Source organism: Saccostrea cucullata, unplaced genomic scaffold, assembly GCF_032062105.1.
Source record: "Saccostrea cucullata isolate Sc308-1 unplaced genomic scaffold, CSIRO_AGI_Scuc_v1 ctg337, whole genome shotgun sequence".
NCBI lineage: Eukaryota > Metazoa > Mollusca > Bivalvia > Ostreida > Ostreidae > Saccostrea > Saccostrea cuccullata.
In genome coordinates this window covers 62,024-78,845 of record NW_026932716.1, presented here as the reverse complement: position 1 = coordinate 78,845, position 16,822 = coordinate 62,024, and the positions used below count along the sequence as shown (strand labels likewise).

General features: G+C 35.1%; 1 protein-coding gene across 2 annotated transcripts; it reads right to left on the bottom strand.

The window, feature by feature from the left end:
- Positions 1-573: 573 nt before the first annotated feature.
- On the bottom strand, positions 574-15,389 carry LOC134235878 (ATP-dependent translocase ABCB1-like). 2 transcript variants are annotated; one of them, XM_062718040.1, is made up of 22 exons: positions 15,261-15,389; positions 14,939-15,055; positions 14,417-14,501; positions 11,611-11,724; positions 11,297-11,407; positions 10,686-10,811; positions 10,300-10,503; positions 9,452-9,622; positions 9,100-9,295; positions 8,800-8,942; positions 8,234-8,395; positions 7,940-8,032; positions 7,556-7,717; positions 7,302-7,434; positions 5,201-5,271; positions 4,926-5,026; positions 4,486-4,626; positions 4,126-4,282; positions 2,594-2,791; positions 1,558-1,761; positions 1,036-1,182; positions 574-961 (listed from the first exon to the last, which is right to left on the bottom strand). In XM_062718040.1, exons 2-22 carry the CDS (start codon positions 14,989-14,991, stop codon positions 761-763), a joined length of 2,973 nt encoding a protein of 990 aa, XP_062574024.1. In that variant the 5' UTR covers positions 14,992-15,055; positions 15,261-15,389; the 3' UTR covers positions 574-760. The 2 variants fall into 2 exon arrangements, with proteins under 2 accessions (XP_062574024.1, XP_062574025.1); XM_062718041.1 differs by having other exon boundaries at positions 8,234-8,392.
- Between the last annotated feature and the right edge of the window lie 1,433 nt (positions 15,390-16,822).

Genomic DNA, 16,822 nt, shown 5'->3' with positions numbered 1-16,822 from the left:
ATATTCCTTTGCAAAACTTGGGTCGGCCATTTTGGCCCCATCCTTGCCCCGGGGGTCATGATTTGAACAAGCTTGAATCTACACTACCGGAGGATGATTCCACATGAGTTTCATCTTTCCTGGCCAAGTGGTTCTGGAGAAGAAGATTTTTAAAGATTTTTCCTATATATATACCTATGTAAAACTTGGGTCGGCCATTTTGGCCCCACCCTTGCCCCGTGGGTCATGATTTGAACAAACTTGAATTTACACTATCTGAGGATGCTTCCACATGAGTTTCATCTTTCCTGGCCCAGCGGTTCTGGAGAAGAAGATTTTTTAAAAATGCCATTAATTTTTAACAAATTCATGATTATCTCCCCTTGGAAAAGGGCGTGGCCCTTCATTTGAACAAACTTGAATTCCCTTTACCCAAGGATACTTTGTGGCAAGTTTGGTTGAAATCGGCTCAGTGGTTCTTGAGGAGAAGATGAAAATGTGAAAGTTTACGACAACGACAACGACGACGACAGACGACGGACAAATTTTGATCAGAAAAGCTCACTTGAGCCTTCGGCTCAGGTGAGCTAAAAATGCTATAAAATTAGTTTTGTTCAAGACATATTTGAAAATAACGTCCAAGTCATTAACAAATAAATTCAACATATTTAACAAGTATGCATCTTTCACACCTCACAAGTATCACATCATCCCTGATTGTAGTACACTCTTAAAGAAACTTTTATTCGTTTAGAAGCTCCAAGTCATTCTTTAACGTCGTTTACTTTGTAAACTGCTGCGCACTGACTAAAGCAGAGTAAACTCCCTTTAATGATAACAACGCATGATGTGATCCGCTCTCCACCACCTGTCCATCATCGATCACATAGATGACGTCACAATTCTGTATTGTTGACAGACGATGTGCTATCACAATACATGTCCTGCCCTCTTGGGCGGCGTCCAAAGCCGCCTGAACTTGCTGTAAAGTTGTAAATTTATTATTTATTTCGTACTGTTCTTCAAAATGAAAGAGAAAAAAAAACTTAAACTTACCTTTTCGGACTCTGTGTCAAGCGCTGACGTTGCCTCGTCAAGGAGAAGTATTTTTGGGTTACGCACGATGGCACGTGCTATAGCCACTCTCTGCTTCTGTCCTCCGGAAAGCTGTGTTCCCTTCTCTCCTACAACCGTCTCATAGCCCTGTATTTACCAGTAATTCATTAAACATATTCCTTAATAAGTATCTAATCAAATAAAATTTCAAGTGCATTTTCATGAATTATATCCACTACTCTTTATTAATTAAATCCTGTTTCAAAGCATATCATACTTTTATCGATAAAGTAAGATAAGAAATTAACAAACAGAAATCAAAGTCTGGGTAATCATTGTTATAATAACCTGAAAATTGGCAAATTCGGACCTCTCTTAAAAGTTTTTTTATTGCTGGATCAAGTGCCTTTAAGTTTTACATTAATGTCTAATTTGAACAACAATCTACGAATCTTTTTAATGCTTTGTTTGTGATCTTTGTTTTATAGTGAAAAATATATCACTGGTTTTAAAGACACTAACAGCCGGAAGTTGTGTGATAAAGTCATGGATATTAGCCTTCCTTGCTGCCTCGATGACGTCGTCCATTCCTACATCGGAATCTACACCATAAGAAATGTTCTCCCGGATGCTGCAGTCAAACAAAATCGGTTCTTGGCTGACCACGCTAATAAATGAACGGAGACGGGAGAGATTTAAATCCCGGATGTCTATACCGTCGACATTCTACAAAAAAAAATCAAAGAAAAAGATTTGTATTGTTATATATCTAGATGATGTTTCAACTGATGTGAAAGGAAACTTTTCTTGCATCTTATGCTTATATTTATTTCTGAAATAATTATATGATCAATAATCTACACTGTTGCAGGCCTTTACCTTACTGGTGAAGTAAGTATAGTTTATATGATAATCTAAAAGAAACTTTAAAAGTTTTAAATTCAGGGGAGTCCAGAGCTTTCTGTGACAGAACTTCATATCTATTATTCATTGTTTGGAGGATGATGCAAAACGATTGCCAAAATAAGATGAGGAAGACCTAAATCCTTTATCAGATTGACAAGTATGCATCAAAAATATACCAAAGAATCGTATAGAAAGTTAAATGCAGAACATAATAAGAACTTTTAAAGGTCTTGAATTCAGGAGGTCTAAGATCTTTATGTGACTGAACTTCATATCTATTATTAAATGTTTGGGAGGTGATGATAAACGATGGGCAAATTATGATAAAGAAGACCTAATTCCTCCGTCAGAATGGAACGTTTGTTTCAGATTTATACCAAAGAATCATATAGAAACTTAAAAGGCCATACGCAAAACATATTGCTTTTTGTTTTCAATCACTTATTAAACTGTATAATTCCAAGAACTACAAAATGACCACCTTCTTACAACCTGTCTCATTCTGACTGACATATTTCATATATTTGAGTATGGATTATTCTACATTTTCAATACAATCCAACAAAAAGAAAACTTTTAACTTCCTTGAAAATGATTTTTAATCTAAGGCAAAAGTATCTTTCATCCCACGTAAAAAACCACAACTACGCACTATTTGTCCATCCTGGACGTCATAGAACCGTTGTAGCAGAGATATAGCTGTAGATTTTCCACATCCACTCGGCCCCACTAACGCCACTGTCTGCCCGGGCTCCACCGTCAAACTTAACGATTTCAACACCCGCACATCTGGCCTCATAGGGTAGTTAAAGGACACGTTCTTAAAGACGATTCGACCGTCTACATTGTTCTGGAAAGAAACGAATGAATTGGAATTGTATTGCTTGAAAATATACCGATAGGTTAAAATACATGTACCACTTTTTGATAATATAATAAGAACTTAAACTTAATAGAGTAGAAATCGACCAGCAGATATACGAAGAAATAGTAAAATGAAAACGCTAACAATACATCAACAACTTAATCAAAAACTCTTATCTTATATTTGCATGTAGAACTTTTCCAGATGACACATGTACGAGGGTTGTCCCGTAAAATCGTGGACAAGGCGTTTTTCTCGAAAAGTAATGGGCGCACTAAGCTGAAAATTTCAGTAAATGTTTATTTATCATATTTAAGTGCATGATAATTTTATTGATAAAATATAGGCAAAAATAAAGATTTTATTATGCTTAAATGTGCACGGGGTATTGTCCTACGGCGCACGGACAAAAAACCAAGGTTTTATCAAAGAATACACAAGTTTGAATTCAAAATAAAAGTTTTAAATACATAAGATTTGGATTAAAATTATCCTGATTCAATTCCACATTCAATTTTGTAGTCTTTGTAAAAATTTTAAGGCATTTGGTTCATTTTTGGCAGTTTCTCAAACATTCGAAATGGGAAAGTGGTAAACACAACACACGAAAAATGGCCACGTTTTATGACGTTACGGCGCACCGGAGAGCAGTTCCGTTTTAATTCGATGTTCTAATGACACCTTTAGAGACTTGAAATGACCATAGAAGAAAAAAGATTATAAAAATATCACCATATCTAAAGTATACAAATGAAATAGGGGTTTTCTTAGCGAAGTCTTTTTTGATCGAGTCCCTGGGTAGTACACAACATACGGACAAACTCCTAATGTAATAGCAAAAGACGCTGTCACAGTAGACCGCCGATATGAGATTTCTATTAGTTGTATGATAGTGAGAATATTGTCTGTAACTTACTGATAAATTTTCAGAATATCGCATAAGGGTGCCAATTGGTTCTCCGACTGTTTATGAAGACTAAAGAATGTGTATCAATGAAATTCCTAAATTTAAGTCGGACTCATCCAACTTCATTTTCAGCAAAGATAAAACGTGACGCTGTTTTAGACACTTTGACGTTATAATCCATGCGCCGTAAGGTGATACAATACATGGCATAAAATCACATAATTTGTTTATTTATGCATATATTTATCTGAAATTTGCTGTGTATTTTACTAAAATATGTACTAAATAATAGTGAAAATTTCAGAACGCAGTGATGTATATTATTTACACTAGACAACTTGTCCACGAATTTACGGGACAACCCTCGTATATGCACTTTCGAAGACAATTATTATCACTTGCATATCCGTACCAGATACGTCCCGCGTTGGGAGTAGATATCTATGCCTGGAATGGTTTCCAGTATCTTGAATATCAGTCCAGCAGCATGCTGAGCTTTGGAGTAATCAGGTAAAAAGGAACTGGCCTGTCCAATTGTCATTCCAGTAAACGCAATGGCAAAAAAGACTCTGGAAAAGGACAAATATAGGCATATTCATGACAGGTAGGATGATATTACTAAAGAGCTAAAATTTTCGAAAACTTTTGAGATTTTCGAATGATAGTATAAGGAAATATTTCAAATACCAAGTTTTGTTATATTTGTGATATTTATCAATAAGTGATATTGTTCAAAAACTGACGAATAACGATTCATAGTTTATTCACTGACTTGTACACATCCTCCGGTGCCATTTCTCCTAGGCTCACTTGCCAGGCACCGAATCGGAAGGAACCGCCATACATAGCAAACACAACACATTGTGAAAACCCGTAGGCAAACCCGTAGATCTGAGCTTGTTTAAGACTGGACCTGTCAAAGGAAAAGAACGATTATACTATGTAACAAATTCAGATTCATAAAAGCAAAAACCAGGTAGGCCATATTGACGCTAAACTGTGAGTATGCATAATCAGTTTATTACTTTCAAAAAGGTGGGGCGCCACTGACAAATAATAAACTGGCTCCAAAATAACTTTTACAAAATATTGATTTTTAAGAAAACGCACTGCTTTTTGAATACATAATTTTGTCAATATCACGTTATGGCAAAAACAGATTGCTTTCTTTTTACAATTAATAAGCTTCATATCCGTAGATCTAGAACTTACTTTAGAGGATTCTCTAATTTAGCCGCGTAGAGGTCGTAGAAATATTTTTCTCTGGTTAGAGACTGCACCGTTCTGATGTTGTCAATTGTTTCACTGGCCACCTTAAAACAACACACGAATAATGCATCACTCGGATTCATCTTTACACGATATATACTTTAACATCAAACTTTTATTAAAAATTAATACATATTTTTACTGTTACAAATACTTCTAGAAATTGATTACTAAAGTTTACCATTTACTGAGGTTTTCTAGCTCTTTTAGCTTATTACCTTGCCAGCATCCTCTAAATTACTTTGATCTTCTTTATGTTTCCCCATGACGACCTTGATCTGTAAACTACCTATCAATATAGAGCAAAATGAGATTTAATCCAGAAGTGAAAAAAGAATTAGGTTATATGATCAGTAAGTACTGGTTCCTGCTGACAAAGTAGGTAACATTGTCTTCATTTGTAAGGTTCATTTTATAAACTATATCTTAGAAGACCTTGGATTTTATTCTACAATGGTAATCCAACCTATACTCATAGTTCTCTTTCTAAGGAGGAAATTCTTCAAAATCATATGTCAATTTTGCATATTTCTAATATCCCAAAGAATCAAAATGAATTTGAACTACCTTATATATAATGGATTCCAAAACTATTTAAGAATCCTTACAAACATAGACAAATAGCGGGTTCCAGTAAATGTTCAACCAAGCCTCTTTCTCTACTCCTCACTAAGATATTAACAGAAGTGAAGAAGAAACTTCAAGAGTACTGTGCAACAATGTGTTAAGAAGTGGTATTTATCAGATGTGGATACTCAAAAACTCCAAGGAACTTTTGAAAAATTTGAAATCACAAGCTTTTACCAAAATCAACGACTTAAAAACTTACGACTTTTTATAAATTTATACACAATCATTCTCCATGATAAATTAAAGTCCAGGCTTTATAATATCATTGCCAGCTGCTTTTTCAACAAAAAATAACAATAACTTTATTTTATAAAATATTAACAGTAGTTAAGGAGAACTTCAGGGGTACTGTGCAAGAACATATTCAAGACGTGGTGTAAATCAGATGTAGATACTCAAAAATTCTAAGGAAGTTTTGGTAAATTCACAAAATTTTGGCAAAATTAACAGCATAAAAAATTACGACTTTTTAATTTTATCCAACCAATTCCAAGATAAATTAAAGTCCAGCCTTTTTGAAATCATTGACAGCTGCTTTTTCAATAACAATGGAACTCGTACATTTACTTACCTGGTCATTGGTCATTCGCAAAATTATTTTGTTAAAACACATTCTGATTACACACACAAGTACAATAAAGTTGACATCAAAGAGATGCTTGAGTTTCTGATTGACAATATCTATGGGGTTTTTGGAGACCAGGTATTCCAAAAATCTATTGTGCTCCGTTATTGGCATATTCGCTATTTTTGTATTCATATGAAGCTGAATTTTTGCTAAATCTTATACGTGAAAAGAAGCAAACACTTGCTGTGTCCTTCAACCCGAGATTTAAATATATCGACGACATATTGTCAATAAACAATGATAATTTCCATTCTTATGTCGATGCGATATATCCAGGTGAGCTTGAGAGAAAAGATACCACAGATTCTGTTTCATATTTGTATATTATACTTGAAAAAGACGTAAATGGTAATCTAACGACTAAGCTCCATGATAAACAAGATGATTTATTTTTTCTATCGTCAACTTCCCCTACTTATGCAGCGATGTACCTTCACCTGCATACGAAGTGTATATATCTCAATTGATTTGATATACAAGAGGATGTTCTACTACAAAATAATTTCTAAAACGAGGTAAATTATTGACAAACAAGTTGATGAAACAAGAATTTCGGCAGTCTCGTTTAAAGTAATCATTTCGTAATTCTATGGTCGATACAATGACCTTGTCAGCAAATACAATTTATCATTTAAATGCTGACTGATGATTTTCATACTCATTGTTAGTCCATTATTTATACATTGAATTGAAGACGGATTTTTCTGTTATTTCCCAATCATGACAAGGAGCACACGGCGAGTGTGACCGGTCGGCAGGGGAGGCTCACTTCTCTTTGCTCTGCTCCTATTTTGTATTGTTTTATGGATTTTTTATCTTGAATACTGTTTGTTATCTCCATATATTTCATCAGAAAAGGTATCTGCACTCCCATCTAACTTTTATTAAGAGGGGAAATTATTTAGAAGGATAAAAAATGCAAAACAAGGACTTTGGATGCTCTCCTTTTTTATCTAGTGATTTATTGAAAGAGCATCAGTAAAAAGCAACCCTCTCTCGAGCAGTTCTTGGAATAGATACCCACTCCATCACATTACTGGATCAGTGCTTTGAATACTCACTTGACAACATTAATATGGGAACTCCTGCGAGGACAACTAGCGCCAATTTCCAGCCGTAGTAAAATGCTATTACCAGGGCCGCCACTAGACTCACAATGGAGGACAGGATTGTGCCTATTCTGAAACCCGTTGCCTGAAATATCAAGTTGAATTGGTAAAGGTAACGAATCCAATCATATCAAATTCTCTCGGAACTGTTAAGCAATTACATGTTATACAATTTGGAATCTGTAGATTTACTAACTTTCACTAACCGTTTTTATAAGAGAGGCATCAGTAGCCAATCGCGTCGTGAGAGCACCTGTACCATGCTTCGGGTCGTCAAAATAGGAGGCATCCTGTCTTAAGTACGCCTTAAAGGACTTCAATCTCAGTCTAAACGTCATTCGCTCGCCGGCTATACCAAGATTAACGTTCTGAAATCACGAAGAAGCATTTTTATTCACAATTTAGTTTCCCTGCCGCTGTAGATGAGCGTTAACTATACAGATTAAGAATTTAGGAAATCAGTAAATTAAAATAATGAAGAAAGGTAGAAAAAAAACTTTAATTCAAATTTAATTTTAATGCAATGTAAGTTATTAGAAGGCAATAAAAACAAAATAAGTTTCACAATGATATGTTCCAATTTTACTCACCATGAAGAAATGACACATAAAGTTCAACCCTCCAAGAGCCAGGAACATTAAGCTCCATAGGACGTTATCTGTCCCGTCAATATCTATAAAGACCTAGGAGGGAAAATTTAAAAACATAATGTTATAAATTAATTTTTATATCATTGAGCTGAATGTCATTGTGTTTGATACCGATACAATCTTAAGTGTTGATTTTTCCTTTATTTAAAAATATTTTTATTGTTGTTTGCAATGAATCTTGATAACATTTTAAAATACTTTTTTTGAAGATACTTTTTTTAATACAACCAGTACCTTTATCATTTCTCCGAAAAACAATGCAAACAGCGGCATTGTGGAACCTTGGATAGCAGAAAACAATGTGCCAAAAATCAGAAAAGGGCATTCTGGGAAATTCTCACGTAAGATTCGGAAATACTTTGGCTTTTCGAATTCCTCCTCTTCTTCCTCTTTCTTCTTCATAAAAATACGAATTAATTAAGAAAATCAATACAATTTAAGCGGAATCCTGCAAACATACAATCATGTACGATGCTTTGCAAACATTTGATAAGTACCCGGTATTATATTGCTAAAAAGTTCATTTTGAAGAACCACCTTACAGGTATAAAAAAATTCATTCTGAATAATCTTACAGGTATAACCGAATTTTCAATCAGAGGGATTTATGAAATTCTTGAGTCTTGACAAGACAAAATCTATTTACGGTAGCAAAAAAAAATTAAATGTATATATGTATATGATGCATTTCTTTGAGAGATTACACAAGTAAAAGAGCTTTTTGAAAATATACAAAAAAGTAAAAATCAATTTTGAAGCCATTGGAAGTTTGGTTGAGATGTACTAAAATGAATACAAACTTCTTCCTCTTCTTGTTTTGTCTTTTCAGAAGCCGATATCTGCCGAGAGATCTGACTCTTTACTAGGTGGTCTCCCTTTTCCGAAGTTGACACACGTGACCTTTGACGTTTATAGGCGCGCTTTTCTGGACCAGATTCTTCTTCTACATACATCAAGATTTAAAATTCTTATACAATGAGAAGTATGAGGGTGTGTAGGATTTTTTAATTCGCTTTAGGAATAGCACTGATTGAGATGTGATTATCACTAAATCAAAGAAATTCTTAATTTAATATATATATGTAGAATTTTTAACTAACCATTCTCATTTTCCTCATCATCAGATTCTAATGATTGGGCCTGCACGAGTTGGTAGTAAAATTCCTCCTTCTTCATGAGCTCAGTATGTGTTCCGGACTCAATTATCTCCCCTTTGTCCACCACGTAAATCATGTCCACGTTTTGGACTGTAGTCAGACGATGAGCTATCATAACTGTTGTTCGACCAAGCCGAGCCTACATTTGAAAAGTTTAGATTTATAAACAAACTTCAATTTTATACAATTTTAAGGAAAGAGAAACAGAGATTGAACTAATTCTGTAATCTTACGCTTTAGAATCCTTTTTTAGAGCAGTGATCAGAAAAGGATATCTGTATAACTACAAACTCACTTTATCCAATGCTTTTTGGACAATTTTCTCGCTCTCGGAGTCTAGGGCTGACGTGGCCTCGTCCAGAAGGAGAACTCGTGGGTTTCTGATGAGAGCTCTGGCAATGGCGACCCTCTGTTTCTGTCCTCCAGATAACTGGGCCCCTCTCTCTCCGACCAAAGTCCGATAACCCTACCGAAAAAAAGGATAATATCCAGTGTCTCAAGATTCATATGATTTCCAATTAATTTTTTCAGAGATAAAATGATGTAACTATCATTAAGGAACAACACTTCTTCCCTTTAAATTGGGGTAAGTATAAGTGATGAGATGGATTTTATGACCTTGCAACTGAGTGATGAAATGCAAGATAAACCGAGCAATAAAGTTTGTGTGGCTTTACATGGGATCACTAGTGAACTCAAGTGATAAACTGATTGATGAATTATGATCGAAGTCACGTGAATAAATGAGATTACTTACAATGTAGCGATAGAGTCGCCTACATTTCGTTAATGAGCGAGGAAATCAAGTAATTAAATGTCAGGTACATGAAACAACATCACCATTGAGAGATAGAGTATTTTTAGAAAGCCGATGGCAAGAGAAAAAAGAAGTAGTAGGCAAAATACAACACAACGAAGAACATCAGAGAAAGAACTGAAAGAGATAGGGTTGACATGAAAGGCAATAGAAACAAACGCAACGTATATGACTGGGTGGCGGGACTGTTTGACTGTCTTATGTGCCACCTTGGATGAGGAGGTCTAAGTGAGTAAGTAAGTAGATGTACCTAACTGCTGAAGTGACCTACATTTGGAAACTGAGTGATGCAGTCACATGTTTAACTAAGTGATAACGTGACCTACATTTGGTAATTGAGTGATGAAGTCATGCGCATTAGCTGCCTTCGCTGCCTCCTCTATTTCTTGAATTGTGGCGTCAGGATTCCCCAGTTTGATGTTCTCGGCGATAGTCATGGCAAACAGGACTGGTTCCTGGGATACCACACCGATGTTGTTTCGGAGCCAGTTGGTGTTCAGATTTTTTAAATCGTTGCCGTCTAATAAAACCTTAAAAATTTATATAAAACAGAGTAAGTAATGTAAGAAAGAACATGCAAGGTAAATTTGTTGATTTTGTTAATAAACAACATGATTGACATAAAGTATAGGCTGTCCTCAGGAAAGTTAAAAATTTTCTTTACAGAATCAATATAAAAAGTATATTTCCGAACACATCTTTAATGTCCTACCCTTCCGTTCTGTGGGTCATACATTCTCTGGATAAGTTTGACGACCGTTGATTTCCCACAACCGCTGGCTCCCACCAACGCCACGGTCTTACCGTGCCCTATATTCAGGTTAAAGTTCTTTAATACCTGAAAAGAAATGAAAACCCCTGTACCTCTGTGCTGAGCACGTTTTTATTCAATCTATAAATATGTCACTCATTACCCTTATATTGAAGCTGATTCGAAACAAAGTAAAGTCAGATGTTTAAGATATGATCTCTGCATTGTACTAAAATTTTGCATTTTTTATTCTATTTGTTTTACCAGATTTCCTCTTTTAAACCTGTGATAAAATTTGATTTTGGGGCGCCGCAACCCGAGAAACTAGGCTACCGTGAACGGTTACCTGTTTACAATGTGCATTTTTTATGATCTTTTTATTTCCCCTTTTAAGCTTGTGCTAATATTTGATTTTGGGAACCCGATTCGATTTTGTTTTGTTTGCAGTGCAATGATTTCCCAACAATTGTATTTTTCAAAACATCATATATATGAATATTTTTTTTTTAAAAGAAGCTTAATTTCAAACATTTTGTTGGAAGAAACAATTATTAATTTCAGCCAGCGCATACCTTGACCTCCTCTCGTGTAGGATAGGTGAACTCTACTCCAACAAAGTCGATGTCACCTTCTAGTGAACTGGGTACCTGTCCCTTATCAACTGTAGCATCTATCGTGGGTACCTTTATACAAAATATTTAAAAGGATACATATTATCTTATTCCGCAATTTATCCATCATAAACAATGTTCTCAATATACCATAGCTAAAATATATATAATTTTACAGCTTAAACAGGTTTTCAAATTATAATTTAAGAAGGTAATTTTTTTTTAATTTCCAGTTGCTTTAATTTTAGTAATTTTTCCTTTTTTATTATACTTACATTGTCAATGGTTTCAAAGACTACAGCGGCGGCACCTTTGGCGCCAAATATTGAACCAAGATGAGGAGCAGCATTTCCAATAGAAAAGGAACCAATCATCACGCAGAAGAATACCTGTCAATCCAAATAGGAAAAACAACCATAAAGATAGATTATATGTAACATGAAAAAACAGTATTTGGGTTCAGAAGTAAAATTCAGAAAGACAGATTGCCAGCAGAGCAAAATGGACCGCTAAAACATCAGAGATGGGACCAGATGCCATGGAGGTGTAAGTATCCCTTGCCAACGGTCATACATGTACCTGCAATAATTCCTTTATTAAGCTCGGGTAAATGGAAATACTTTTATTCAATTCAGTTGTATGAAGATGATTATGAAGATAATTAGATTAGAGGTTTAGTGTGGTTTTTGGCAGAACATACACTTCTGTCTTGTACACATTAAGAGGCAATTACACGTACACTTGTGTTAAATTGTGTGATGCTACATAATGAAGACGGGTAAAAGATGATGATTAATGATAGATCTCAAAAAATTTCAAACAATGCATGTCTATAAATATGACATTATAAACTTCTCCTTAGCATTCCAGAGGTGGGATGGGGTGCCAACGGTTGTTGGGATTTCCTTTGTACCAAATACATTCTGAAATTAGCTGAACTATTGTGGTATTCATATAAAACAAAATATATTGCATAGAAAACATACACGAGAGGAAGAAAACACTTGCTGTAACCCTTAACTCGACATTTAGATGCATCAATGGCGTATTATCAATCAACAATAAATTCTTTTTATTCATATGTAAATTCAATATCCCAGTGAACATGGAAGAAAAAACAGATCTATATGTTTCGTATGTGAATATTTACCTAGAAAGGATCACGTTTGTAAAAACGTATCAAGAAACCTGATGATAACTGTGATATATTCAATTTTTTTAATTGTCAAATTCCCTTAAATATGTAGTTAAATACTTTTATAAATTGCATATTGGGTTAATTTCTCAAGTTTGTTCGATCTGCAAGAGCTTTGCTCTACGTTTGATTAATTTTGAAACCGATGCAAGCTATTACCATCAAGTTGATGAAACAAGGATATCAAAAGCCTCGATAACAGTCATATTTTATCAAGTTCTATAGTCTTAACAAGACCTTATCAGCAACTGCAATCTATGATCATGTCATGTGAATAGTTAGAATATCATTTACCATATATTCAAAAAGAAGTGTGAATCAGACGTGGATACTCAAAAATTTCAAAGAACTTTTGAACAATTTGAAATCACAAGATTTTACAAAAATCAACAGCTTAAAAACTTACGACTTTTCAACTTTATACATAACCATTCCCCTTGATAAGTTAAAGATCAGGCTTTTGGTATCATTGACAGCAGCTTTTTCAATTAAAATGGAACTCGTAAATTTACTTAACTATTTTGTTAAATCATTCTGATTGCACACATAAGTACTCTGAAGTTGACATCAAAGAGATGGTTGAGTTTCTGATTGACAATATCTATGTGGTTTTTGGAGACCATGTATTCCAACAATCCATTGGGGTTCCCATGGGTACCAATTGCGTTATTAGCAGACCTATTTTAATATTCATATGAAGCAGAATTTGTGCAAAAGCTTGCTTATGCGTGAAAAGAAGAAAACACTTGCTGTGGACTTCAACTCGACATTTAGATATATCGACGACGTATTGTCAATTAACAATGGTAATTTCCATTCCTACGTCGATATGATATATCCTGGTGAGCTTGTGATAAAAGATACCACAGGGTCTGACACATCTGTTTCATGCTAAGATATTTTACATTTAAAAGACGTAAATTGTAATCTAACAACCAAGCTATATGATGAACGTGATGACTTTAACTTTTCTATCGTCAACTTTCCTTCCTTATGAAGCAATATACCTTCATCACCTGTATACGGAGTATCATTATATCTCAGATACGCAAGAGCATGCTCTACGTATGAACAATTTCTAAAACAAGGTAAATTATTGACAAGCAAGTTGATGAAACAAGAATATCAACGGTCTCGTTTAATGTCATCATTTTCTAAGTTCTATAGTCGATACAATGACCTTGTCATCAAATACAATTTATCATTGTGTCAAATGCTGACTGATGTTTTTCATGCTAAATTTTATTCAATTATTCATACACTGAATTGACGACGGATTTTCCACTAATTTCCATATCATGACAAGGAGCACACGGCAGGTGTGACCGGTCAGCAGGGGATGCTCACTTCTCCATGGCACCTGATCCTACCTCTGATGTTTCGGAGGTCCGTGTTTGCTTTGCTCCTAATTTGTATTGTTTTATGGACTTTGATATTGAATACTGTTCGTTATCTCCATATCCTTCTTATACATGGTTTCAATGAGTTTTTCCGTGTAACCGATCTATAGACGAGGAGCACACAGAGGGTACGATTGGTCAACAGGGGACACTTACTTTTCCATTGCATCTGACCCCTCTCTAATTTTTTGGCCCATGTTTACTCTGCTCCCAATTTGAGATAGTTATCCCAATATTAAATTGATAGAACGCAATTCTTTTCAGCAGAAAAGACATCTGCGTTGTTTTTAAGTTTACATGTATAAGCATCATTTAAACTACTCTATGAAAGAAAGTTTTATCATCTTGTAATTACTCTACAATGATACAATAAATGATTTTTACCTAGATTCTTATTTCATTAACTTTTAGAAAAAAATGTTAGTGTTAGAAGTCTGGAAAATATATGGTTAAAAAATGTTGAGAAAGATCTGAAGGTCTTCTTACCGTAAGGACTTCTCCAGGACTTATCCCCTCCCTCTCAGCGGCACAGTAAGTATGGTACCAGTCCTTAACCTGTTCCGATCCGTACCTTAAATGTAAATCAGATAATAACCCATCATAACAAATAATAAATAATCACAACAAACACTTAGCAAAAACAATTGATAATAAACAATCACAACAAAGAATCAAAATTCAAAACAAATTATGTCATGTTAAGCGGAAATAAAGGATGTTGTTTATGTAAGATAAAAATGGTAGTTCCAAAAATGTAACAGGGTTAATGGATTTCATTCATGCATCCTTCAACATAAAGTGAATGAATGAAAATGTTTATATAAGGATTAACTATTCAGCAGATTAAGAAGAATTCTGACGGCAAGGTTGGTCATTGAAGGTCAGTGGTCTTAACATAAGGTTGGGGTGCAATATATTATGCAATAAAACCATGTGAAAAAGCTAGGATAAAACATTGGAGAGTTAGATCGTACCAGAGATAATCTAGAGTAGTTTAATATTTCTTACCAGAAGGCGAGGGCGTAAGATCCGAACATGAAGAACATGATGGAACCAATCATCAGGCCCTGGACCACTGTCTTACGGACACCGATCTTCTTACTCTCCGTCAACGCTCTCTCATATCTTCACAATCAGCAAAGAAACAAAACAAAATAAATAATCCTTGTCCTTCATTAATATATTTGAATGTTTAACTCATTCAAAATGTTCACAATCTTATACTGTCTTCACATGAATTATGATAACATGACTTGCCTCTGTGCTTTGTCAAGGTTTGATCATCTTACTTGTTAAAGTTTGATTACCTTACTTGTTAAGATTTCATTACCTGACTTGCTCTTGTCGCTGTCCATTGAACGAGATGACAGTTCGGATACAGGAGAGGACTTCCTCGGCAACACTTCCGGCGCCTGCGTATGACTCCTGTTCTCTTTTGGTGTAATTTCTGATGAACTGAGACAAACATAAGGTAATTTAACATATATAAATGTAGAAAGAAAAAAACCAAAATTATTGTATTTAAAAGATTGTACATTACCAATGGTTTTCAAAACACTTACTGTTATTTTTTTTTTTAAATAACAATTGAGGTTGGGGTTAACCACAAAAATTTGATCTTATATTTTATGAACTGAGAAAAGACAGAGCGGAAATGAATCAAGCCTCTTGGCATAGAAAAGACCCGGTGTAGCATAATATTTTGATACCGCGATATATTGAACCCGGGTTCAAAATATCGCATAATATTTTGAACCAGGGTTCACTTTTTCGCTGCGATATATTGAACCCCCTTATAAAATATTGAACCCCTACCTTTTTCATTAAAGAGGTAGGGGTTCAAAATATTATGGCCATAATATATTGAGTCCCCCTACCCTTTTAATTGATGTGGGAGGGGGGTTCAAAATATTATGGCCATAAAATATCGAGTCCCCCTGCCCTTTTAATTGATGTGGGAGGGGGTTCAAAATATTATGGCCATAAAATATCGAATCCCCCTGCCCTTTAAATTGACGAGGGAGGGGGTTCAAAATATTATGGCCATAAAATATTGAACCCCCTGCCCTTTTTAATTTAAGAGGGAGGGGGTTCAAAATATTATGGCCATAAAATATTGAACCCCCCTGCCCTTCTGATTTAAGAGGGAGGGGGGTTCAAAATATTATGGCCATAAAATATTGAGTCCCCCTACCCTTTTAATTGATGTGGGAGGGGGTTCAAAATATTATGGCCATAAAATATCGAGTCCCCCTGCCCTTTTTAATTTTAGAGGGAGGGGGTTCAAAATATTATGGCCATAAAATACTGAACCCCCTGCCCTTTTTTATTTTGAAGGGAGGGGGGTTCAAAATATTATGGGCATAAAAAATTGAACCCCCCTGCCCTTCTGATTTAAGAGGGAGGGGGGTTCAAAATATTATGGCCATAAAATATCGAGTCCCCCTGCCCTTTTAATTGATGTGGGAGGGGGTTCAAAATATTATGGCCATAAAATATTGAGTCCCCCTGCCCTTTTAATTGATGTGGGAGGGGGGTTCAAAATATTATGGCCATAAAATATCGAGTCCCCTGCCCTTTTTTATTTTAGATGGAGGGGGTTCAAAATATTATGGCCATAAAATATTGAACCCCCCTTCCCTTTTAAATTTTAGAGGGAGGGGGGTTCAAAATATTATGGCCATAAAATATCGAGTCCCCATGCCCATTTAATTTTACAGGGAGGGGGGTTCAATATATTATGGCCATAAAATATCGAGTCCCCCTGCCCTTTTTAATTTTAGAGGGAGTGGGGTTCAAAATATTATGGCCATAAAATACTGAACCCCCTGCCCTTTTTTATTTTGAAGGGAGGGGGGTTCAAAATATTATGGGCATAAAAAATTGACCCCC

What these genes read in the sequence shown, in the direction of transcription:
- LOC134235878 (XM_062718040.1), bottom strand. Translation starts at nt 14,991, where the DNA reads ATGATTGGTTCCATCATGTTCTTCATGTTCGGATCTTACGCCCTCGCC. An exon ending in ATGACCCACAGAACGGAAGG is followed by an intron (nt 10,504 to 10,685) that starts GTAGGACATTAA and finishes TAAATTTTTAAG; the next exon opens with GTTTTATTAGACGGCAACGA. An exon ending in TTATCACACAACTTCCGGCT is followed by an intron (nt 1,183 to 1,557) that starts GTTAGTGTCTTT and finishes TGGTAAATACAG; the next exon opens with GGCTATGAGACGGTTGTAGG.